The 27859-nt window shown below is 38.8% G+C and overlaps 1 protein-coding gene across 2 annotated transcripts; it reads right to left on the bottom strand.

Annotated features, from left to right (window-relative positions):
- TES (testin LIM domain protein) lies at positions 1–27547 on the bottom strand. 2 transcript variants are annotated; one of them, XM_002193591.7, is made up of 7 exons: positions 27398–27547; positions 16677–16762; positions 8279–8525; positions 6798–7133; positions 3332–3547; positions 2651–2809; positions 1–1453 (listed from the first exon to the last, which is right to left on the bottom strand). In XM_002193591.7, the coding sequence occupies exons 1-7, from the start codon at positions 27422–27424 to the stop codon at positions 1262–1264; spliced, it is 1263 nt and encodes a 420-aa protein (XP_002193627.5). In that variant the 5' UTR covers positions 27425–27547; the 3' UTR covers positions 1–1261. The 2 variants fall into 2 exon arrangements, with proteins under 2 accessions (XP_002193627.5, XP_072777777.1); XM_072921676.1 differs by lacking the exon at positions 27398–27547 and adding an exon at positions 26844–27254.
- Between the last annotated feature and the right edge of the window lie 312 nt (positions 27548–27859).

Genomic DNA, 27859 nt, shown 5'->3' on the forward strand with positions numbered 1-27859 from the left:
TTTAAAGTGAAAACCACTAATTTTATTTATAGGTGTTACAATACAATCACCATAAAACTTACAAGAACGGAACATAAGACTTGCATAGACTTTTCTTTTAAAATTAATAATTTTATTATTTTTTTTCAGGCCAAAGACTCTCCATTTAGTGTTTGGCACAAAGACATCTAAGAAGCTTCACTGTAGGTCTATAATTATTAAATAAAAGGAAGAGCCACAGATTTGGTTTATCTAGTAAGCAAAGCTAATACGCAGCTGTGAATTTTTTCATTTAAATTATGGAAGTTTTCTGGGAAAGACTTCTTCGTGCTTTGGTTCAGAACTTAGAAATCAAAAGTAGGATCCACTTGCAGAAATACATTCTTGGAAATGCATACAGTACTATGTCCACATCCCTCTTGATAGAAGGCACAACTTACAAAAGGAACATTCATGACACAGAACAGAAGCCAGTTCTGAAAGGCTAAAAGTGACACCCACTACTTCTGGCACTTTTTTTTAATCTAAGCAAAACCTGCTCTTATTTTCTAACACCAACACCCCTTACCACCAGTCTATAACATAACTTTAGTATATGTAAAGTTAAAGCTTCTCCAGGCATGAACAGTTGCAAGAAAGAGACATGAGCCAACATTTTTCTACTGGTGGAGTTACTTTCGAAACTAGACATGAGAAGTCACTATCCCCCAAGAACCCATGTGTCAAAACTAAATAAAGAAATTATTAAAGGCAATTTTTTTAAAGCGTCATTCTCCCTGCATACTTGAAGTCAGTAAAACAAAAGCTGTACATGGCAGCAAAACTCATCATTTTGTCTAAAGTGCTTGATGAAAGCAGAAAAACTATAAAAAAGATAAATTAGTGAAACCAGAGGTGGAAGAGTTGCATTTATCATAAAAACAAGATAAATTGGAGCATTTTCACATTTTCTTGTTCCATTAGACAAGATACAGCAAAAAGACTCTTCACAGTGAAGAGATCCCTTAGAATGCATAGAATTTGTAACGTATTGTTCCTACATTTCTGTTATATGAAGCAATTTTAAGTAAGACTCAGAAACAGTATTCCAAAAGAGAAAGTATTACTATAGCTAAGAAATTAGGATTACGTAAGAAGCTTTAGACATTTAAAAAAAATCTTTGGGAAATGCTATTTAATACTTTCAATAATTTTAAATGCCCTGACACTATATATTTTACAGTAGAAATGCAAGAGCCTTTGGAACACAGCAATACTTGATTAGTTCTGTACATGTCTTCTTTTAGGACATCATCTTTTCCTTACATGCCACTGAGCAGAAAAGCATCCCTTCCACAGATATGAACTTCTGGCCAATGAGACACTTGCTGCAGCAGGAGCACAAGAAACACTCCCGTGTGGCATGCCAGTTGAAGTTGTTGTATGTTACACGCTGAACCTCTGGATCTATAGCATTGTGACAGCCTTGGCAGATCTGTTGAGAAATAAAGCAACACTGAAATGAAGCACACATCCTCTCTTCAAGCGCAATAAAACTTGGAACTCTTAAATCTTTTTGGAGGAGAGAAACAGGTGTTAAAAGAAGCCTTTTAAAAAGGTCTCCAGCTTTTGATTTTTTTTCTTTATTTTTAAAGTTTTCTGATTAGAATTCAGCTGAGGGCACAGAATAATAAAAAGGATACAAGTTATCTGCTGCTGGGACTAAGCTTAGACAGTTATGATGGTTAGGATTTCCCAATAACCAAATAATCACAAAAACCTTTTATTGTCAGACAGCACAGATCTTCATGTATTAACTTAAATATGTGAAGAGATTAGCTACAAATCTTCCTGTGCATTGACAGCTCTGTGGTAATGCCAAATAATTAAAGGTTATAATAAAGTCTTGAATGTAATTTATCTTAAAATCTGTTTTTTCACAAATTATAATTTAGATTGAGAAAGTTAATGCTTTAAGAGGGAAAAAAAAGCATCTCCAAAAAAACAATTCCTCACACCTACTGCAGAATATTATTAACTGCTAACTAGAGATGACCATTTTTTTCTCCATTCACTATATAAATCATCTAGGTGCACATTACACTGAGCCCCCATCTAGGAGCTAGCTAACTTATAGATATGAATGGATCATAATCTCAGATTAGTTTCCAGCATAACCATGAATCAAGAACTACCATTCTTTTCTGAACTTCTAGCTTCATCCTGTCAATCACTCTCCTTTTTAGTACATGTGGGTAGAAATAAACGAAACAAAAGTCCCTACATGGCAGTATTTAACTACAGGCTTTTAGCAGCAGCTGAACTTGATTCCCACCAGGCTCAATGCATTGATGAGAACTAAACATTTAGCAGCATCACTCATCTTCAGCTACTTTACTTCTTCTGTTACCAAATCTTGCTTCACCACCAGCTAAATTCTAGTTGTTTTTCCAACAGGGTCCTCCCTCCACCCCAGGAATGGCTTTTGTCCAAATTTATTAAGTGACAAAACACTTGGCTGCCTAAAGTAGTGGGTTTTGGTTTATTTTTCCTGAAGGGGAAGAAGATGACTGACTCAAGCCTAAATATTCACTTTATAACTCTTCAGATACTCCCAGATTGAGAAAAATTTAAGAGTTTGAAGCTCCATGTTCCTTTTTTCATAACACCAAGACATCTGTAAGGACCTTACCACAGCATGGTTCTTCATGTAGCAGGATTTGCAGACTGGCTTGTCATTCACTGTTAAATAGGTTATCCCAGCCAAAACACAATCACAATCAAAACAGCAGAAGTGTTTCAGATGCCAGTTTTGCCCTTCCGCAAGAGTATATTCATTGCTGAATATTAGCTATGAGGAAGATACAAACAAGTGTACAAGTAAACAAGTACATTCATCTGAACAGTGTACCTTTTAATAAACCTAGCCTCTGGATGTTTTGTGATTTGCAAAGAACTCCCACTGATTCCACCATTGTTTGTATCTCAAAAGCCTCCACGGTGCTCCCAAGAGCTCACAGATGCCAGAGGCCCCAGGAGGGCTGTTCCCTGTTGCTGCCCAGGGTCAGTCTGGCCCCTAGTGTCCCTGGTAAGGAAACAACTGCGTAAGTGTGACTTGTTGGAATAATTTGCCCTCACATATCACATCCTATGTCCCTACAGATTGTGCAAAATCACCACCAAATCCAAAGCAAACTATGGGTTTTCCTGAATGCGCAGTGTCCATATTGGTATCAGTTCTTTGCAACTCAAATATCAACTATACTGGTGAAGGCACATCATCTTCCTGCACTGAAATGTTTTAGGAAAACTCCATATCACTTCCTCAGGGGAACAAACTTATGCTAGAAGAAAGGACTAGGATATTTCCTACCTCATCACATCCAGCACAGCGGGGTCTTTCACTATCACAGTAATGTCTTCCACAATACAGGTTACCATTCTTCCAGAAATAGATCATGTCTACTAGAAGTTCACTGCAGGTGCAACAGATGAAACAACCTGGATGCCACAATTTGTCATATCCAGCACGTTCTGCATAGACAGCTGGGTCACCTTCCTTCATGTTCAGTTTGCAGTGGTAGCAGGACTGGAAAGAGGTTATTACCAAGTTAATTAAGTCTTTGAGAGCTGTGTTTATAAAAATTACATACTATCGACACATTTAATAAATTCCATCTTTCCAGACTGAAATGAAAGCATTAGTTTAATCCCACAAGTGGACAGCAGTGGTTCAAGATATACCTGTACCGTAGTTTAGGTTTAACTAAGCAATTCAAGATGAGCAATGCACATTCCACTGTCACAGCACTAGTGCTCCTTAAAAGGATTGTTGTACTTTGCTATATTCACATTCTGCAATTGCAGTCCAGTGTTTAAAAAAAACAGGCAATTAAAATTCATGTTCTGCTCTGTAAACCTTACATACTTAGGAACGAGGAGAGAATAATGGTCCTCCATACAAGCTAACCAACCATGACTAGAATGCATGACAAGGAAATGGCTGTGCTTATAGGCCATGAGAAGACCAAGCCATATCTGCATCACTGGTGGAGAAAATAAAAAATTAGGGAATATTTCAAACTGATTCGCTTTAAAGCTGTGTTCTATGGATGCTAGTCACTCATGGCTGCTGTCCAACAGTCTGTGATTAATGATTTTAGGACATGAGAGTGACTATGGACAAACTACAAAAGCTTACATACACTACACTACAAATAGTACCAGAGACTTCACAATCAGTCTTCTGCCCAATGCCTGCCTACAGAGAGGGTTTAGCCATCAAGTGAAAAAATACAGATGATTTATGTTACTGAAGCAAAATTTTTTTATCTACAGTTTAATCACCAGTTTGGCATTTCCTGCACTCCAGCTGGTCTGTGGGCTGGGCTGAACATCCTGGGAAGGTTTTCCTCTATGACTCACATCAGCCACAAATGGCTTTGTGTATGCATATAAAAATAAAATACATATAAAATGCCTCAGCTACAAGGCATATTAATCAGATCCCAGATACCTGACAATTTCAAAAGATAGACAGAAAGCCACCAAAAGAAGAAGAACAACTTGGAACAGAAACAGAATACAGAATGTAGGGAAATTAATGAAAGGGAAAGTTCAAACATACATGTATTTGAAGATTTCTGACCTTTCTACTTTAGACCTCATACTCCAAGAGAAGTCCACTGGAAGGTTAAGTAGCTGCCTAGACCCAAGTCTAGGCAATGTGATTCACTTGCCTACCATTTGCAACATCTCCAGCTTTGGTGGATGGAAATAAAAATGTTGGTGGTTTGGAAATAAAAATTTCTTTATTTACAAGATGAAAATATGCTGAGTACTCATTTTTCTTTAATTCAGCTTTCAGTCATGGTGAAAAAGCTTTGTATTTGTAAACACAGAGACAATTATTATAGGCATATTTACACTAACAGTGGAGACCTGGTTGCTAGTATTGTTGGGTTTGCTTTTTTATTTCTTATCAGGTTTCAAAGAAGTGCATTCTATGCCGATAATGAAAATTACTTTTTCAAGATATTCTTTTTATCACAGCTACAGGAATACAGCTTTCAAACTCAGTCTGAAGAACAACCTATGAGAAAATCTGATGCGCAAAAATGCAGAATTAATAAAAAAAGTGTAGATGAGGATAGCACTCTTCTGCTAAGTATTTAAGAGCTCTTCTATATCAATTTATGCTGAACTGTTAAAAAGCAGTTGCGATAATGCTAAATCATACAGCTGAAACAAAATCTCATTGCAAAAATAAGACACCACCCCCCCCCCAAAATACTTAAAAATAACATATCTCAATCCTGATTTATTTAACCCAGTGTAAACTCATTACCTAACAACAGAAAACAAACCCAAATGTTCACTTATGCTATTAAGCACCTACAAGCCTCTTTCTAAATCACAGCCCACATTGATAATATATGCTTGGCTTAAACCGCAGGAAGAATATTCAGGCACTGGAGTAAGAAAAGTCTGGAAGTGATAAACAAGCATAATTTAAAAAATAAAGCACCTTCTGATACAATTACTCAATAGGACAGAGTGCCTCCTGCTGTTGTCTTATTATAGTCCAAGGCCGTTGATCAGCAGGGTACAATGCAAGATTTGCATTTCTGTAGGTCTTCCTTGAGGAGATAAGTTAAGAATTGTTGTTGTGAAACTAAAGTAAGCCAGCAGGAAAGGCTGATATAAGACAAAGTGACAGTAACCTAATCAAGCCATGGTAAAATAACTTCTTAGTTTCTTAGATTCTTCATAACAAGACAGTGACCAAAAAAAAAAAAAAATTACCAAATTGCTACAGGTAACCAAATGGCACAGCTTGAAAATTTTTAGGGAAAGTGGCCATGCCCAAAGCTAAAACCTAAGTGCTGATTTTGTATTTCCCACTGTTAGTTCAGAAACTAACAACAAAAAACCACATCACACCCCCCCAATAACACCAAAAGCCACATTCTACAACCGATGTTAAGCAAACCTTTTTCTCCATCTAAAACTTGTATATTAATTTTCTGTAAGCAACCTGCAGACAAATATTTTTAAAGATTCATACACATAATAGCAACATTTCTAGAAATCAACTTATAGTATAGCTTTTAACACTCCTAAGTTCCTTCAGTAATCCTATCCCTATTTTGAATTTGTAATTGGTAGTTGAAACATGCACACTAGTAGTTATGTCTGAAATACTTGATTAAGGATATAATTTTTTGAAATATCAATGAAAAATGGGTGGTTTTATATACTTTGTTTGTTGTTGAGCTATTACAAGGAGAAATCAGATGCCAAAGAAAAAAAATAGATAAGAAAATGGAGCTGAACATGATAAGAAGGCCAGTCTAAAGAGCTGTTGTATGGTTCAACTTGTTGGACACACGATGGAGACATGTTACTTTATCGTTCCTTAATTTCATTTCATTTTAAACACAATTTGTCAAGTGGGTAATTTCAGAGCTCTTCCAAGAAAGAGGAGAAAACAAGCTTCTAAAATTAAGCTAACTCTTCAAGAGAAGAAGAATGTAACCACTAGTCCATAAGATGACACAAGTTTTTTGATTATTATTCTGTAAAAGCCACCTTTATATACTATCTCCAAGCTAACATGTTTTTGCACTGAGGATGAAAGTGTCACCATTGCTGCAATGCATTACATACTGTCAGAAACCACGGCTCTATGCAGACATTCACAACATTTTCCAGTTACTTCTTTCCCTCCCCAGACTTCTGCCATTCCAAATTAACAACTTAATTAGGCTAAAATGACCAACTAGAATACTTGGATGATAATATACCTTCTTGATTTATCTTTCCCTTCTTATACTTACATACTGAGATGCTTTCCGATTTGGGGACTTCTCCATTGTTCCAACAGCAGATGAGGTACCTCTACCACCACCATTTTTCAAGTTATTCTCATCAGGAGCTCTCACTTCCACATCACCAGGGAGCTTGACATCTCCTACACCGAGTGCCTCTCTTTTGTACTTCTTCACAAACTGCTCCATATGCTTAACTTCACTGGGGGAAAGCTCGTGGCACTTTGAAGGATCCTGATCGTGAGCAGGCAGCTGCTTTGCCAACTGCTTCTTCCTGTATTGCGCGCCTTCCGAGCCAGCAACAGGCTGCTTCTCCTTCGGTAACATCTGCATGTACTGCCTAGCCTGAATCAGGAGGAATTACATATCAGATGGCACTTCAACTACAGACCCATTCTCATAAGCAAACACAACTAAAGTAATCTCTACTGTTTTTAGCGACAGTCAAATTTGTCAAAAAACAAGGTTTTTTCCATAAACATTAAGCTCCTGAAAAAGTAATGGAGATAAAATACAGCAGATGTATTAATTGGCTTCTTCCCAGAGTAAGAGAAAGACTCCTTTTTAAGCCCTTTACAACATACATAAAAGAGTTATTACTTCTCTGAATAACTAACATTTACACAGCACCTTGTCTCTATCTATGAATACTGATCATGAGTATAGTCTTAGAAAAGTAGAAACTGAAATAATCTGCTCGGGGCATACAGCCCATTGAAGAAACAACTCTAGCTAAATTAAGGGAAAAAAAGCACCCTAGTTTAAATAAAACAATGACAAGGCTAAAAATAAAATTTTTAACTGAATGTCAAATAAGTCTTAGATGCACAAAGTTTGATTAATCCACTGAAAAGGAATAATTTGAAATAATGTCATTCAGGCATGGACTGCACAACGTTTTGGTACAATAAATTAATAATCAAAGTTTGAAAAGTGAAGCAAGATCCTCAGAGGACTATCTACCATCTCATCTACTTCAGCTAAAACGTACTAGAAGAAAGCTGCTCTTTTAGATGTCCACAATGACCTTGTTCTTGCCATACAGTAAAAGCTATAAACAAGACTAAGTGTTCCTCTTAACTTTAAACAATGATAGAAATTGATGTAGTGTTATGTATTGGGTTTTTTTTCTCTTTAAGCCCACGCTCCATGCAAATATTTCAACTTTATTAAAAAAGGGGAAAAAAGAATAAAAAAGGAAAAAAAAAAAAAAGTGAAGCTTACAGAAACTGGACTACAGGGACTTAGTAGATAACTCTTAATCCTATGTATTAAAAACTACCTCATCTCTCCAGGTTTCTAAGAATTTCTACAAACATCCGTAAAGCAAGATGACAGATGCAAGACTCATTAAACAGGCACCATATTTTCAGTTTTGAGGAGGAAGAAAGGAAGACTACAAGAGGCAAAGTTATCCTTCCAGTAAGCTCTACTATTTTATCTCCCAGAAACTCTTGCATTGAACATGAAAAAATGTGAGCTGTACTTACAAGTGCCTGATTCTGAACAGGAGGAGACCACTCATAAGTCACAGTATCAATGGTTATGTTCTTCTTGGCTGGCACTGGGCTGCTCAGTATCATTACATTGCGTTTATACACGGGATCATTCTTCAGCTTTTCAATCAGGGTTGTGTATTTTGTATCCTCAAAGAGTTTCCCCACTTTCCGATCTTCCTCATTGCTTGAAGGGATATCATGTTCCTCCTGGCCACATTTGCAGTTGCGGCATATTTTCCTGAAATTCATGGACACAGCCACAAAATCACAATCTCACACCATATGGGTATGTAGCAACATCACCAGGAACCTAAACCCTTATTTTCAGTGTTTTGTTTAGGAAATATACAGTTTTTCTGCAATATGTCAAACACCTCCTTATGTGTCCTGTTATATTATTTACATTATTTACAGATACTATTATCAGATAGATATCAGTCAACTCCACTAATGCATTTTTAATATGAACCTATGTAATTTCTTCAGTTACATCTCAGTACAGATCAAAAACATACCACTCACCTACCAGATTTATTATAAGATAACCTAATGCAGTAACATGATTCTCCCAGCAATTGCTTGGGATTTTAGTTTTTCTGTTGCTCTTCATACATTCAAAGTTACATGCACTATACTATTTTCTTCGTATGTATTTCACAGTATGACTGATATTTGGTTATCACTGGGTTGCTATCTCGTGGAAATAATTATTTCCAAGAAAGGAAGAAAATGTATACAGACATATGAAGAGTATAATTGCACCGAGTTCTGTTCAAAGCACAGAACTTAAAGAGAAGATGAAAGAAAAGTTAAAGGCTTATATGGATAAAGCCTTTCAAAACAGCTCTGAACCAAGTCAGAGGTACTCTGGCACATGCTGTAGGGAGACTTTTCACAGAAAACAGCCTTAAAAGGTAGAAGCATATCTACTTACTTGGATATAAATTATATCTTTTCATATACAACATATTTCAACTGCTGTGGCCAACGAATATTAGAAAGTAATTTGTTACCTTAAGCATAATTAAACAATTCACATATAATGAACAGAACCTTGGATTAGACAAGCTAGTTCATTTTTTATTAACAGCGTCCCCAGAACTTCATTTCAAAGCAGTCAGCCAGAAATCAGTGAAACTAGATGTTAACTAAAGTTCTTAATACAGACCAAGAAAGCATATCAGCCTTCTAGATCTCTAGAGTTTGAAGAGGAATGAGCAGTGTTTTACCCCATTATTTATCCTTCATACAACAAATTGCATAAACTATTAGCTATAAAATGCTTCTGAATCCTGTTTGCCAAAACCCATCAAACTCTAACATTGTTCTGCATCTTGCTTTATACAGTCTTGAAGGCAAGTTAGGTGCCAAAATAAGGTATGGCACAGGAATACAGCAAGAACATACCATGACTACAGCAAGCCCCTGAGGTAATGGGAAAGGAAGGAGGACCTTTAACTGGTCACCTGAAGTGATACACAGCCAGCTCCAAATATATGCTCTCTATATGTACACCAGTTTAGGATGTGGGGTACTAACATTTCAGTGTGTGGTGGATGCTGCACTGATCGTGTGGTTACACAGAAAGTATACATTGTGGTAATTTAAGTTATAAAAGTCCACTCCAAATAAGAATACCTAACTCTAAAAATGAGCCACTCATGCAAAATAAGAATGTTAAGCAGAAGCAACTCCACTTTGCCACACAAATATCTAAAGAGATCACTAATTGAGATGTAGACTGTCTGACAGCTTCCAACTAATTTCCACAACAGGCAAGATGTGCAGAATTTCAAAGCTGACACTTACCTGAATAGCTACTACACACTAATTGCTTTGCAATCTCCCAGTTTACCAAAACAGTCAAGCATCAACTAGCATTTCCCACTAAGCCTAAAAGCTTTACTGTGCATCTAAAGCACTCGAAACATAAAATTTTGCAAGATCTTCAGCATCTATCTACACAAGTCCTTTACATAGCTAATACTTATAGACTATTTAATATACTAATAAAGCAATTCATATTCTCTTTACTTTTATGGCATGCATGTGTTTATACTTTATTACCAATTCTTAGTCATATCTTTTCTGAGATCTAATAACAGGTGACAGAATCAGACCTTGCTTTTTTTCAGATTTAGTGATTTACATCATGATCACCATGCAGCTTTATGCCTCATGCCACACATGCCACTGGAATTGAAGCAGTTTGTCCATCCAAACAACAACACTCTATTTACTCCTACAACTTCAATCTTTAGCAACGGTAACTCCCAGTTTTAGTCTTGTGTCTTAATAGGGCGTGATTTAATCACACTGGTGAAGACCAGACATTCTTGGGCTCCTGCACAGACTTACACCAATTGAAGTATGATCATGCTGTCCAGAACTGCTCTGCTTTCAAGACAGACCTCAGTAAGAACAGTTCATACTGCTGTATTGCCTGTGTGGTCACAACTGCCATGTGACACAGGCTGTGCACTCTACCCACTCTATAGTATCCAACACAGTAAAGCAGCATTGACCTTGTTACAGGGGCTATGTTACAAGTGCAATATTGGCCTTGGCATTAGAACTTGTGTACTGTTGTACCTCTGAATACAGAAAGAATGTGGAGAATGCTGAGTCACAACTGATGTCAGCATATCTCAGTAAATCGAAGGAATATCCCCTAGGCCGTTGCCATTTCCCATGCTCCCCAAAACTCCCCCTGGATCTCAGCCACATGAAGACGTCCATACAGCTGCTAACAGCCCAAAAAAAGTATCCTGTCCTGATTTATAATCTTTCCTCTTGAATAATTTCCAGCACTAGAAGATACATAGTTGATATTTACACACATAACTGTTCCGGAATAGTACTGTTTAGAATTTAGTTCTAACTTCTTTCCCTAGTTGCCACAGCACAATCCTGCTCATTAGTAACTCACTATCACCCCTGCAGAAGGCACATGGACAATTAATTCTCTTTAGAATAGACTGGCTGGTCATTTTTTTTGACTTTAATACAGCTGTCTCATTGAAGGGACCCCACCCCATTACCTCAAATTTCTATTTCACAAGTCTGTTTGATAACTGACACTTTATTTTTATCTTTGATGTTAAAGTGAACACCTTATGAGCAAGAAAAAACAATTGCAGTTATATACATCCAATACCATGTAAATATATAAAAACATATATGCTTTGGACAATTTAATCTCCTTTGACTCTGTCAAGAGGACAGGCAGTGAAAAATTCTTTTTCTCTGCATCTGCATTGTTGAAAACATTTTCTCTTCACTTGAGGACATTCAGCAAGATCCCTTCTGAAGGAGGTATTAGGCAGTTCTCCTTATGTCTTCACAGCTCTCAGGACCTCATAAAAGCAGAGCAATGTTCCTCCACTCACATCTCAGAAGTTTGAAAAGCTTTTCCCACTCAAAACATGGAAGATAGGGAGGAAACTTCAAAATCTGTGAAATGAAAACTTACGTATCACTGTGAAGATAGTGCCTTGCTAGCAGGTCTTCAGTAGTCAGAAAGAACAAGGAAGAAAGGTATGGAGATTCCATCCTCTCTAGTGATGAATTCCTGTGTCCTCTATGTCTACCAACATGAAAGATCAAAGCCTTCCAGTTCCTTCTCCAAAATCAAATGTTAACCATCCTCCTGACTGCCTATGTTTTGGTGTTCAGAGAGGAAAAATAAGATGGATCATGATCCTTCCTATGCTGGCTCCTAGTGACAGGAGGCAGCAGCTGCAAGCACAGAGAAATCCTCAAGTCCTGAGGCTTGTGCCCTCTATGCAGAACGACTAACCTTTCCTTTTACAGAATCACAAAAACCAGACGGTTCTTGAAAATCTCCAGTGAGGAAGACTCCACAGCCTCTCTGGGCAACCTGTTCCAGTGCTCAGTCACCTGCACAGCAAAGAAGTTCTTCCTGTGAAAGAACTGATGCACAGGTGGAACTTCTGTGCATTGGGTTCTGCCACTGCCTTTTGTCCTATTGCTCAGCATGACCAAGCAGAGCCTGGTTCCACCCTTTTGACATCCTCCCTTCAGATCCTGATAGACATTGATGAGGTCCCCTCACTTCTTGAGGCTGAACAGGCCCAGCTCCCTCAGCCTTTCGTCTTGAGAGGGATACTCCAGCCCCTTAATCACCTTTGTTGCCCTCACTGAACCTATTCCAGGAGCTCCATGTCTCTCTTGTACTGAGGAACACAGAATAGGACACAGCACTCCACATGCAGAATGCACACCAGGACACCATTGACCTCTTGGCCCCCAGGGCACACTGCTGGCTCAGGGAGAGCTTGTTTTTCATAGGATTCCCAGATCCTTCTCCACAGAGCTGCTTTCCAGCAGGTCAGCCTCCAGCCTGTGCTGGTGCATGGTGTTAATTCTTCCCCAGGTACAGGACCCTGCATTTGCCTTTGTTGAATTTCAGATGGCTCTCCTCAGCCCACCTCTTCAACCTGTCAAAATCCTTCTGAAGGGCTGCACAGGACCCTGCTGTATCCACCACTCCTCCCAGCTTTGCATTTTCAATGAAATTACTGAGAAGGCACTTTGCTTCTTCATCCAAGTCTACGATTTTGTGATTCTTTCTGTAATGTTTTCTTGCTAGTAATGCAGCTATAAGCTTAAGATTCTTGTTTTCAGAAGTTTTTTTAGCATCTTGGGAAATCGCATCAGGGACAGTTACCACTTCCTTGTACATATGCAACCAAGATAAATCAGAACCTTCCCTCCTGATTTTAGCAACTTCTCACTCCTGTCCCATAGTCCCCTCTAGTGGGAAATACATTCCCTAAGAGCAATATGTAACTAACTGAGTAGCAATCTCTTACATCCAAGCCTGACCCACTGGACATGTGTGGGGGTGTTTTGCAGCTTGAAATAAATCTAACACCTAAATTAAAAAGACCTTCTCCACCTCCTGCTGCTGTTACACTTGTACAGAAGCATGATTCTGAGACAATTTTAAAACCAAAAGCTATTAACACACCAAGATAAACCAGGCAATTGTTAACCATACAACTACCTTTGTAGACCACATCTCTCATTTTATTCATTTTGTGTTCAGCTTGTAACACTGAGGCTATCAGAACTTCAAAGTTTAGGAATAAATTTTACTAAAGGCTTAGTTTACCACCATTTCAATACTAGCCACAATCTACAGTTCTGCATCTATAAAACCTGCCTATACAGTGTGTCAAAATTTACAGCACAAAAGACTTAATATGTGCCACCCCAGAAGAGATATATTCCAAATACTCCCAGTATAGGGAAAAAGGGTGTAGTAACTCCTTGTAAAGCCCTGCTACTACATAGGTACGCTTGGATTTTTTGTGCACTTTACAATCTGACTCTCCAGAGAAAGAACTGAGGGTCTTTTGAATGGAAATACAGAAAGAAACTACATACTGGCTCTTTGAGGAACAGCGTTTCATGTATCAGACCAAGAGCTGTGGGATGCGCTGAAGCTCCTCGGCCGACCCCAGGAGAGTGCAGTGTCAGCCTGGCACAGCCGCAGCAGAACCACGCCCGGCACACGCTGCCGCTACTGCTCCGCTCGCTGGGCTGCATCTGGCTCCTATGGGGGTCGCTCTCTTCATAGCACCCTTAGGCGGCTGTGCTTTGGGGTTCCAGCTAAAACTGCCTTGACAGGACTTGCTAGTACTCTGCACTCCTGGCACGAAGTCAAGGCTTCCTCGTTTTTGAACTCTGCCCCCACCCCACCTCAGCAAGTAGAGAAGCTGGAAAGGGGCACAGCTGACTCAAACTGGTCAGCAGGGTTTAAATGCTATTTAACATCATCATAAGCAATAAAACAGAAATAGAGGATGAAGTCAGGGTTTCCAAATTCATAAGTAGTTACTGCTTGGAGACTGGCTGGGCATCAGTGTGCTGGTGGGAGACAGCCAGCAATTCCCCCTGTGCACCACTTGCTCACCTACCACTTCGCCTATTAAATTGATTATTTCAACCCAGGAGTCACCTCATTGTGTTTCTCATTTTGTCTCCCTGATGTCCCTGTCATCCTGATGTCTGGGACAGGGAGTGAACAGCTGTACAGGTGTTTGGCTGCTAACCAGGGTAAATCCCAACCCCCAGTTATTCTCCCAATATGTAACTGTTTCTCTAATTACAATTCTTACTTCAAGACTTATCTTTTACAGACAAGTAGCAATAAAATAAATGGGTAAACTTGAAATGATTTTGACTATTCATGTTATAAAGACAATATTCTGTCACTTGTGCTACAGTTTATTCCTACTTAAAACAGAGTTTGAGATTTAAAGGCTGACAACTAAGTAAACAGATATTTGGGATGCAATGTACTCCATTTAAGTGATGGATTACAAAAAATATATGCACCATTCAAAGCATATTAATATATTTTTTTCCTTTGAAAACTATTTACACAAAACTGAATTAAGACTTCAGATTCACGCTCTTACTGTCACCCCAGTAGTAGCTCTGCTGGAAGAACAGCTATTTTCCAACCCATTCTTGAATTCTCTCACAACTGCTAACTTTTTGACTGTTTCAGAGCTATGTGCCACATTTGTCTAACCCTTAGATGAAGCTTTTCAGACTACTTCCAGCCACCTTATTTATCTCGCCTATCCCATATGGACTCAATTTCCAAATTAAATCTTAGCTAAATAGTCATTTTTTTACATTTTTTTCTTTACTTGCTCTTTAATCTACTGCTGTCTAGAAATTCTTACTTTTCTACGAGATACAGTGTTCTGATGAGCTGTGTTTTCAGGACCTGGCACAATGAGCCCTAGCCACAGGAGGATAGTGCAATACGGATAAAGAAAAACACAGGCAAAAAAACCCAAATACCCACACAGAAGGAGACACCTTTTAACTTTGCAACCATACTATGATTTTAACTGAATCACTTTAACAATTTTATTTCTTTTTAATCCAAATTATTATATGTTTAAGAACAATTACAAAGTGTAACCAGCAATTAAGAAAAAGTAAAAAAAAAAAAAGAAAGTTAACTGGGCATTACAGTGACTATGAACAAAAGAGCATTCAGTAGAAAGTAATACAATTTCTCATCTAACAATGGATAAACACTTAACTGTTGCACTTCTAAAAATTCTCTTTTATTGCATTACTTACATTAGTTCTGTTTTATTTCACTATTACTTCTACACACAACCCCTCAGTGATGCAGTGCATATTGTAAAAGCCTTTCCATAAATTATTTCTTTTATCTTTAGATGATTACATTTACTTACTAGTGAATTAACACTTCTTGATCCATGTCATTATTTGTAAGTTGTTTCTAGATGTTTCTATAGCTACATATTACAGATAAGAATATAGCTTCTTGATTATGTATCAACTTATAACACACTTCTGCTGTGTTTTGTTTTTGTCTAATTATTTTCTAAACAGTCTCATCTACAGCCAAATATTTGGGTGAAAATGTAAAACCTCCCAGGCCTTATCAGCACCTGATGTCACTATGGCTGGCGTACAAAGGCTACCTTATATGACAAAACAACCTTCTACTGCAAATGCAACTTTCACTCTAGCTAGTTAGCATTGGTTCAATGCAATAATTTTCATTGACAGCATATGCTAGTGCTATTAACAGCTATTTTTCTGTTCTTTTCAGGATTTTCCCTTTGAGAGGGACCTTTTTCCTAAAAAAAATCAGAGTATCTAAGCTACATCTTAGAGCATGTCCAGTATTATGAGTGAACTGGGACAGTGATACATAAATGCATTATATACATATATACATCTTGTTTCAGTAAAACAAGGAAGGTCTTAATGAAATAGAAAGTTTCTGCAAAAGTAATGACAGACTATTTACTGTTATCATGAACTCACTGATTTTGCAAAAGTACACCATCCAAGGCTCAGTATTATCTAACTTATTTGAATTTATGTAACACACAAAAATGACACCTCTTCCCCAATCTAAATAAGTTGTAGGTGTGTACAAAGTTTCAAATATTTTCAAAATAATTTTACATAGCATCTCTGATCAAAGCTTTCATATTTGATAAGGAGTTGAAACAGCATTTTATTACAGAGATAAAACACACTTCTTCCCTGTCATGTTTCTCACAGTAAGGCTAGACAAGTTTTTACAAACATAATTCAATTGTTTAGTCAGCTAAAGCAAATGCTGCAGTAGAAGTACTACCATTCACTTCAGGGCAGATAAAATGCATGTTCACAAGTGATTAGATACTCTCTTGTAAAGCATCTGAGAATTTCTGGCCCTGAACCATGTAGCTTTTTAAAAACACCTTATCAGTTTAATTGAGAGAGAGAGAACAAAAATGTTACTTAGACATTTGCATACATACATCAAGGTCTGCAGTGCTGAGTCACAGATTAGGATACATTTGGTGTCACTTACCTCCAGTAATGAAGCTCAAATCCTTCACACTTTTCCTTGCATTTTAAGCAGGGGGCACCAAATCCCTCCTCATGGCCCAAGCCCATCTGTGTACAGAGGAACATGACTACAGTCAGCTTCAAGTATTATAGTGCATGAATGATCTTACGTACCTTTATAATCTGCAATCAAAAGCTAAAGCAAAAGATTAAGCATTTGACTAAGCTGACATAAAGACAGCATTTGGAGCGCACTCACCTTCCTATCATACCTAAGTAGCAGTGGTCACACAAGCAGGATTGAGCTAAGCAGGCAGAGGTAGCCTTAGTACTTTTCTGGTGACTTTTCTCCCCAGCCCAGCTTGCTCTACTAACTTCACACAAGAGAAGCAGCAGATTCTTTGCAGCATTTTCTTAGGTCTTAGGCTGTGAAATCAGAGTAAGTGAGGCCAGAAGACCTCAAGTCAAAGGACATTTAATCCAGCTACCTGGACAAAGTGATTTACAGTATATGACTTGGCAAAATACAGGAGACCAAGAAATAAACAGACCCCAGATTTATTTGCATTAACCTCAAATAAAGGAAACAACTAAGTGGTTTGTCTAACATTTCCAAGTATATTTGAGGCTACTTTGATAGTGACTGAGAGTAGCATATGCCTTTTACAATTACATTTCAGCAGGACTCATACCAGCTGACTTTCTGAGGGGAAAGAGAAACAGCACAGTTAGCAAAATCAATGACCAGAAGCAATATGTAAAGTTTCAAAAGGATGGATGACCAATTCACAATGCAGAGGAAGTATCAGAGAATATAGACAACAGTGCAGAGTAAAGGTATTCACACAATATATCATCATACATTAGCACATTTAACCAAGTAACAGCTTTTTAAGTTTGAGGTGATAAATAACGAAGCAAGATAACTTATGCTTTCACATAACACAGTAAAATTAAAATGTCTCACTCCAACACTTAAAAACTTTGAGGAACACAGCTCTCAAATCAGACAGATGAAGGACCATGGAAATGTGGCCACAGCTGGGTATGCAGGCTCATGCCCTACATGCAGAGAGAAGCCCGCCCCCACACCCCACAGCAGGAGAAGCACTCCCAACCAGCTGTAGGTAGAAACAGCTCATCTGCAGTTTAGCCAGAACTGACAAGTTCTGGTACTAACTTAAGTTGGCAATAACACAATTCATGTGGGGATAAAGTTTTATTATTAAGTTTACCATTTACTGAGAGAAATCATACTACTATTGTTGTATGTACAAGGATATAAACCAGGTTAACTTTCAACTTGTCTCTGTCCAAAAGAAAGAACAGATTATTCACCCACCATTTTACCATGTGTTTAATACAGAACACATGGTAAAATGCAGGGAATACCATGTTTTCAGTAACTTTATAATTAAAAGGATCATTGCCTCAACAATGATCAGACATCCCTGAGGAAAACTACCCTGAAGATCATGATCTATTTAGAAGGAGGAATGTTGGCAGCTATTAAGCTACTGCAGGGATGGACAGAAGGAGATGACATTATTTCTTCCCTATCTGTAAGATGAAATACAAGCTGGCTGTGATCATGGTGACATCTTCATCAACCTAAGAGCTCATGAAATCCATGTTATAGGTGCTAACCTATATATATAGCTTATATATACACCAGTAGATATTTAAAATAAGCGTAACTTTGAAGATTAGGTTCTTCATCAGCTACACTTTTTATAAGCTAATTGGTTAACAAAAGTTCATCTTCACTGAAGATGGCCATTTATAGGACTCTTCTCATCTGGAATCCAGAGATCTCCCATATACACACACACACACCACAAATCACAAAAAAACTGAGTGCTTGTTCCAATTCACACTCAAAGAGAACAAGATGTTGCCCATGATGTTTTCTAAAGGGAAAAAGGAAGCTAAAGCAAGACAAAACAACTTTTTTTTTTTTTTTGGGTGTGGGGGTAGGGGGAGAAGGGAAAGACAGGTTATTTTTCATTTGGTGTTGTTTGTCTTGTTTTTAAAGACATCCTCTCTAAAAAGTTATTAAAATATGACTGCACCGCACTAGCAAACAAACAAAACTCCCTCAAAACCCCGATCAACAGAAAAACAAAGACAACATGACCCATTCTCTCTTGCTGCTACTTAAGTTACAAACTGGCATTACTTTTTTATGCTCAGGCTCTCCCTTCCTTCAAAAAGAGTGGAATGAGAAGAAAGGGAAATAATCATAACCTCATTAGTACTGCAATTACAGGATTTAGAAACCTAAAATCACTACTTGTAATAGTGACATCAGCTATACTGTTTCATACTACTGAAAAACAAGCTTGGCATTTCAAGAATTCCCAAAGCAGAATCTGAAATTAAAGTAAGAAATATAAAAAAATTGCAAAAACAATTTTAACTATAATTTCCAAGCCTCCTCCTAACATTTAAGGTTTTTTCCTAAGCTAAAAAACCCCCTCTTCAGAAACAAATTAAGGAGAGAAAATATATGCTAACTAAATGCTCCACCAAGAACATACTCTCTCCAGACTACCAGCCAGCCTACTTGCACCTTCACAGCTAGAAGTCTTAGTGCAGATTTCTTTAGAAATACAGCATTCTATATTCCCTCCCCAGGAATAAAGAGCACACCATTATGTAAATGCTTGTGCAACTCAAGACAAATAAATTGAATTATCAAATGAGAGAGATGTGTCTTGAAACAGGTTTTGCAGTTTGCTGTGAAACAGGAAGAAGGGAATTACCATTCCATACACAATGTCTGGGTACCTTTTGGAAAAGGTTTAGCTCAAGACTGAAAGGCACACTAAACACCAAACTAGATGTGATTCTAGATGCACACACAGCCTCAGCCTCTGTTCTGACAGAGAAACTACATGGCTACTTGCCAAAAATTAAGATATAAAATAGCCAAAGTCAAAAGCACTGCAGGATATTGTTATCCACAAGTCAGTGCATTACACATATTTCTCCGGAGTCTTGTAACAGGACATCCTTCAGCTGTAAGAAAGCATCAGCCTCAGAAATTTTCTTCTTCAGCAGCCAATTCAGCTGTAGTTTAGGAAATTCAGAAAGCCTCAAACTTCAGTGTGGCGCTTCTTTAGCGCTATCCATCTGTTTCCATGTCTTCTGCAGAACATGGCCAGCTCCAAGCAGAAACACCCAGTAATACAGAGCAGGCTGAGCACTGGAGAGGTAATGCATGTCTGGAATGGCAGGGAACTCATTTTCCCCATAAATGGAGTTATGGAAGAAATGGCACACATAGGTCAGCTGAATCCTGCTAGAAGAATGTTCCTGTCTGTCTACCACCATTAATTTTAATTTTACAGCAAAAGCTAACCAAACCCATCTGGTATTACCAAAATACCCAGCACTGATTTAAACAGCCTGAGAACAGAAGATGATAATGACTATGACTGAGATCATTCATTGCATGCTGCTTTCAAGATTACATAGTACCCAAGGGCAAAAAGCTTTAATTGGTTACAGCCAAGTGACAATTAGTGAAAGACTGCCCCATTTCAGTTTACACTGGAATCTAGTGACAAAAGCTGGCTGACTTTACAGTACGGGGTCATGCACAGAAGCTTATTATCATCTTAAAAACCCAAATGATCACATTCAAGTGTCTAAGAGTTTGTTCAGAAGTGTAAGAGAAACAGCAGTTCCTATGAAATAGTTTAAACCTGGCTTATCAGAAGGGTTTATTTTTAAGTTTATTGAACATTTCTTATCTCCTCAGAGCCACCACAAGACCAGAATTAACTCAGGCCTCAGTTGCTTTTCCTTCCTCACTCCAAGAGGACTCCAATACCACTGGACAGGTAAGCTTTACCCTTCCATAGGCAGTAGGACACAATACTTGTACTTAGCCTCTGCAAAAAGATCAAAAACCCTTCCAGTGTTACAGATCCCTCCAGAATTTGAAAAGATGTGGCTATACAGTGAGAATGCTGCCATTAATGGATTTCAAAAATTAACAGTGAGCCTCAGATCAGAACTAAATCCTCTTCACTATTCCTTTATTCAGAGCTTTCTCCTGTGCTTGAAGGTGCTCCAAGCACAGAATTGAAGTGATCCATGCTAAAGCTATTATTAGATTTACCATAAAATCCTAGGAATGTTCTAGTTTGAAGATTAGTTAATTATTGATCTAATTGGATGTTTAAGTGGGAAAGCACCTGTAGAGTACAACAGATTTCTAGTACATCTTAATGTGCTTTAGGCACTTTCAAAAAAGAGAAGGTAAAGTAAGAAGGACAAACAAAGAAACCCCAAAAAACATGAGAAATCTCACTGCTATGCATGCTCTATTGCTGAGACCTGGTCTTACTATATTCTGTACCATCAGAAGTCTTCTCTAGGAGGGAGACACAACAAATGGAAAATTAAAACAGGTTACAGCATTTAAACTTTAAAAACAGAAGAGCAATGATACTTCTTATGATTCCTGAGTGAAAAAAGAACAAACCACTACAAAAGACATGAATATCCGGACAATGATCTTAAAAAACTTTGACAGACGCTGCATGAGAAGGAAAACAGAATTCAGATTCGTAACAAAGAGCAATATCCCACAAATCACTTTATATTTGTTTTAACATGTCTATTAAAATTAATGACAACTGTGACCCTGGGTTTTTTAAAATACACGTTTTGATTTAGGGAAAAGTTGACTGGAATTAAGAACCCTGGGTACAGAAGTCCATTTTGCACAGAGAGAAGGATGCAAAAAAGTGATTGCATCCAAGACAAATATTTGGAAGGCGATCTGGGCAGGACAGGCAGAGGAATAAATCAAGAAGCTGCAGTAGCCTGATAGTACAAAAGTCTCAGGAATTTATTTTATTGTGATATGTTCTACTAAATATCAAATAGCTCAGAATTTAAATATTTAAGACACTGCTACATAGTGTACCTTCAAAAAGCCAACAGCTATCAAAGATAGCACAGCTGGATAGAAAACAAGAGTTGCTTATTCACAAAGTCCCGCATTACACTAGCTAAGTTTGAATGCAGCTGATACACACTATAACACGATCTGTAAACCTCCAACACAATACTATCCATCATCCAGAACTGCAGAAGCATTTTTACAATACTTCATGGATTTTGTTTTGACCTGAGCACTCTTACCCAGTTGCATCCTCTAACATTAGGTTTTGAGAAGCAAACCTGGAAACCTACAGATTCACTTTTTAGGAGCTTTAGTCATGCAGGAAAGAGCATGCTTTTTTTCAGCTTTTAAAAGCTGTAGCTAGACAACCTCAGACTGAAAACCAGGCACAAATAAAGAGTTAGGCAGAGTTTTAAACAACCAAAAATTCCCCAACAAACCAGAAACACATACATAGCAGTACTGGAGTACAGTTAGATCTGGTGTATTCTGGAAATGTCATGACAGAAGCCTCCTGACTCTTTTTATCTGTTAATTTGACCAAATTTGAGATGCTAGGTAACAGGTGTAACATGCCTTCATCTTAGCAGCTCTACTCTTCCTGAAAGTCTCCAGGACCTAAAGAACCCCACCAACTTTGGTCATCAGCAAAAACTATATGTTAGGGGGGTTGTATATATACTTACCTAGAAAAAGACCCATGCATATATATATACACAACCAATACACATAAGAATTAGTTTTACATGAATGAAACATGTATATCTATTTAGATTGTAAAATACAATTTTAAAATATACTACATTATAGATATTTACATCTACACCCTTATAACAGTAAACTTTGTATCTGCTAGGAAGATGATAGTAATTTGCATGACATGTTCGGTATACTTTCTTCAAATATAAAAAGTAATTTTAAGCAACTTTTACCAATAAAATTTCATTGAAAATTGCTACTCACTATTACTTACTTAGAGGAAAACAGAAACATTTCTTTTTTTCCAGGAACAACTGCAGAATCAGATCTTTGTTACTTTTATGACAGAATACTGTAACTAAAAGTAAGTTAATTTTCCCCCTTGCTGCAAAATACTTGGTTTATAATTATACCTTATCGAAGAAACTTTCAGCTGATCTTAAAAGTCATGCAGTCCTGCATTCAAAGAGTTTCTTGACTTGCTACTCAGGCATTTCATGATATTTTACAGTCAGACACCTGGGGAATACTTTTGCCATTGAAAAAAAAAAGAGTAAGATTCAAAAAGTTTAGTTTAGCTGTGCCATATTTGCCAAGCTACTATCCAGGGATGCTGGACAAAAAATATCTAGAGGTGTGGATACAGACAGGCGATCCAAAAAATTATTCACTTTTTTTTTTTTTAATGTTGATGGGGGGAAAAAAAACCTCAAACCCCACAGCATATGCAGGAAGCAATTACTTAAGTTTCCTTGTGAACAAAACTGAAGTAGTTCCTCTCATATCTACATAAATGTTTTCATTCTTCCACTTTCAGGCAAAACTCACCCCTGAATAAAAGTATATTTCCTTGATGTTACTATACATATGAAACAGCAAAAAAAGATCTACTATAATGGGTTTCCAAAGCAGTAACACCAAAACAAACACTGACCTCACCAGGAAGTGCAGCCCAGCAGACATTACTAAATCATGCTTTGCAAAACACAGAAAAGTTGCCTTTTCTCCTATACATACTTTATTCACCATTCATTTATCAAGGATCATTACAGTTGTTGACTTAGCAATGTGTAACAGAACAAACTAAATTGAAAAATAACCACACAAACTCCACACTAGAAAAGTTGCACCTCTTCCACCCAAACTGCCTTGCCCCTTCTCCATTGCAAGCAAAGTTCCTTTTATAAAGCAAGTATTATACTGTTAAAGTTTATATAGAACAGACTCATTGCCAGATTCTTATTTTCTCTAGTGAAGCATGAGACCATGCTGCCAGCAGGGCTGAAAAGCAGGACCGTGACCTACTGATTCATTTTACCAAGTTCACAGAGGTGGCAGACAGGGCAGCAATCCAGGCTGTTAGACCAAGGCTCTGCTAGAGTATTCAACACAAAGCATTAAATCTTTATTTTCCCTATAGCCTCAAAGCAACGTTTGAGAACACAGCATATATTGTATCTGGGAGAAACAGTGGTCTGTTTTTTGCACAAGTACTTTTCAAGCTGGAGCTCCTGTTCTTACCCTTCAGCTCTGTTGTGCAATCACTTCATACAAACACTATCTTCATGATCCTTAAATGCAAGAGCAAATATAATTCCCCCAACAAAAAAGGAGAAAACTGTTTTCCCTAAATTGTAACAGACCAGGAAAGTTTTAGTATTCACAAGGCAGCCAAAAAGACACTATTCACTGCCTAGATGTTTGCCAGTTACTTAATAGCTCTAAAAAGCATGGTGAACTGACTCCAAAATTTACATGACCACACATTTGCATATGTTCTGCATATATATTGCTCAGTATGCTCAAGTGCATGCTGAAATTTCTGTTTCTGGAAAGCTGTGGCTGTCCAGAGTCCAGGATTCAGACCAAGTGAGACATCTGGCTACACAGCACTACTCATTCCTTTGGCTACTTATTAAGATAGCAAGATGAGTTTTACCATGCATGAAGGAAACCAAACAAAAAATAAATTAAAAGTCTGAGCCAAAGTAATTGTGCCCTGAAGATTCCTTAAGAAGGGTACATTAAACAGGACTGCTGCTTTTCTGTCACGAGACAGAAAATATAGAAGGTATCCACTGCTGAAAGGATGGGTTAGAAATTGTGGCACGTAGGGCAGTAGTTCTGCTGAAGAACAGGTACATTGTTGGAATCCTACTGGTCTTGTACTGGAGGGAAGCAATTCCAATCAGACAGACTGTGATAGAACTGTTACATTTGGAGAAAAAAAACCCAGCAAACCTAGTATCAACAATGAAAACAGACTTTCTTTGAGTGTTCTTTTCTTCACACAAAACCTAGACATGTAGATATAAATGTATGTAGCAGCTTTCCAAACAGACAATACAGAAGCTCGAAAATGAAGAATGGACTCATGGATTACTGACACTTATAGAAATCTTAGGAATGCCACCTTGGGAACTTCATCTATCAAGTTTCTCAGAAACAGAAAACACTCCAATATATTACCCTGTACAGTAATAAATAAGCAGCTGTGGGTATGGGAAGCACCTTTTCTACAGCACCAGCTGAGTGTCTGAGCCTCCACACCACATGCTGCGCTCCAACAGGCATTCATTTTCTTCTGCTCTGCTGAATACCAAGGCTACAGAATAGCCAAGAACTCAGAGTTCAAAAATACAATGGAATTACTTATCTGGGGACAACATGACAATTCCTACTTTCTTCTGCCCCGTGTTATGGGAAATTCCTGCCCAACAGGCAGATTAGCCACTCACCAGTCCATAATATTTACCAGGCAATAAATACGTACAAGTCACTACAAAATTAAAGGTTACATAAAGCACATTTGGTAAGAGAATTCAAGCTACTTCGCTCCAGGGTGCAAGACAAAGACAGGTGAGAACTACAGCATGTGGTAAAGCAACCCATTGCTGCTGATGAACTAAAAATCTGACACAGGCATCTTCACCTCAGGACAAGTTTCTTCTAAAAGCCAAGTAGTTCACTGGTTTCGATAATCTTGATTGGACACTTCTCAGAATGTTCTTCCACCTTTGAAGAAAGAAGGAAGTTGGCAAAAGAGAGAGAAGCTAAATGATAATAAAACAGGTTGAGAATTGGAATTAAAGGACAGAAAAGGAAGACATGCAGTTATTCCAAAGTTGACATGAAATTGTTATTCTATTCAGTGTACAAACTTAGGAAGTTCTGATTAAATAGATTTTGGTAGTCAAAAAAGAAGAATTTTGTACCAAACTTGCTGGTACCCAGCAAAGCTTCCAGTTCTCCCTGTAGGGACTTTCAGACAGCCTCTTCTGTTCTCTTGGAAAATAAGCTTCATCCAAGTTAAAAGAGAAAGAAGATGAGAAGATGTGAGCAAGGGAGGAGAGACAGCACAATAACAGACACGATTTTCTGAATATACATGTAGTAGAAACACAGAAAATGTGATGTTTTTCAAATCATAGACATCTCTGCATATTAACACTAAAGCAGAGCAGAACAGAAATACTGCTTTCATAAAACTGAGCTTTGCTGGTTTCTTTTGTGGCACTAGCTTTTGTGTTTATTTGAGCAGGTTTAAGAAAGTCTTCAGGAATCTTCAAAGTTGATGAAGAAGAGAAGTAAAAGATGAGCAAGAAAAATATGGCAAAAATAGTCAAATAAATTTAAACCACACACAACTATCCAATAATTACAGAGTAATTTCAAGCAGATGTTCAGCAACTACAAGTTCACTCAAACCAACACTCCATTATCTGCAGAATTTTCTCTTTAGATAAATAAATCCTGAATTAGAATACTCTATCTTCTACATCTTTCACCTCTTGGAGCTCAAAAAAGCTTCCAACAAACAAGCTCTGTGATGCCATCAAATTTAAGTTTTAAACTGTGCTTAGAAAATACAAGCAAATCTACTCAAGAAACTTATTTTCATTGCATACAAGGAGTCACATAAGGGGAACAACCCTGTGCACACAACCAGCTTCTAAAGACAGCTATAGTACTTAGCTACACCCCTCTATACGTCAATGGCCCAATGACTGGGGGTTGAGATAGGCAGTTCCTCCAAAGCAAGATCCTCACCCAAGTGACACTATCACGTGGTGACATCACTTGAAGGAAGCTGTAACTCAAGGCCACCCACTGCTAGGATTCAGCCATAACAGGTAGCTTTCCACACTACACAACTACTTCCACCCCCAAGTCAATTTCTAGCCTGCAAGCTGGAAAAGCACACAGGTATACAAAAGTGCATACATGTATTTTAAAACAAGTTGCTACCTGTAAATATAACAATTCAGGAATAAACTCTTCAAAAGACTACTTTTCACATATCAATTAAGGTTTTGCATATATTTAACCCATGTTCACATATAAAGGTCCTTTTCCCCTTATCAAATAGTATCAAAACAGATACTACAAGTAAGTTTTAACTTTATAAAAGTCAGTGATTTAGCACTACATTTCATTTGTGATAGAACTAGAAGCAAAGACTTATAAGAGTATCCCACGGGAAGTCAGTTTTACATAGGAAGTTTTAAATGGTTAGTTTTGGAAAGAGATTCAATACAATTGGATTACCTATCGATTTCTTCTACTTACCTTTTGTTTCTTGCCAATTTGATGCAACTAACTAGTCAATATACCTTTAAAAATAAAGAAAAATTAAGTCCAGGCTTCTTGCTCAAGGGGGTAACCCATAGGAACGCTGATAACAAACTTGCAAGGAGTCAATCACATCATAGGTCTGAAATTAATCACTAACATAACCACAAACAGCGACTTGTCCGCTTGTAATTTAAGTTTCATGCCTACATACGCAGCGCGCAGACACAAGAAAACAACTAACAAATCTCAGGGGTTTACTGCGGGGACTGAACACGTTTAACTTGCATGACAGAACAGCGGTACGTGCCCGCCCGGGGCAGCAGCTGCGCGGCTCCCTAAGGTGGGAGCAGGGAGGCAGCCAGCCGTGCGCCCCGGGTACCGGCAGCCAGCTCTCCTGCCTCCCGCCTCCGCCAAGGGGCCGGGCGGGGCTGATCCCGGCAACCCGGGGCAGTCCCCGCGGGGGCTCCGGTGCCCAGGCGGGTCCGCCGCTCCCCATAGAGGGGACACGGGCGTGCGCAGCAGATATCCCGGCGGGCAGGCCTCCTCACCTTCTTCACTTTCTTCTCCAGGTCCATGGCGGGGTTCCGGTTGTGAGACGGCTCCGGCGGAGGAGCTCCGCTCGCGCGCTGCGCGGCGCTCAAACTTCCGCTGCCCTGCGGCACTGGCTGCAGCCGAACAAAGGCGGCGCGGCAGCCAATCCCGGCCGGCCGTCGCCGGCCCGGCAGCCAATCCCCGCCGCCCCGCCCGGCCCGGCAGCCAATCCCCGCCGCCCCGCCCGGCCCGGCAGCCAATCCCCGCCGCCCCGCCCGGCCCGGCAGCCAATCCCCGCCGCCCCGCCCGGCCCCGCCCGGCCCGGCGCGGCCGTGAGTCAGCCCCGGCGGGGCGGGGGTCCCGGCGGGGCGGGGCGGGGGTCCCGGCGGGGCGGGGGTCCCGGCGGGGCGGGGGTCCCGGCGGGGCGGCGCTGGTGCAGCCTCGCCTTCGGGTACGGAGCCCTGCAAACGCGGAGTATC

Source organism: Taeniopygia guttata, chromosome 1A (genome assembly GCF_048771995.1).
Source record: "Taeniopygia guttata chromosome 1A, bTaeGut7.mat, whole genome shotgun sequence".
NCBI classification, from domain to species: domain Eukaryota; kingdom Metazoa; phylum Chordata; class Aves; order Passeriformes; family Estrildidae; genus Taeniopygia; species Taeniopygia guttata.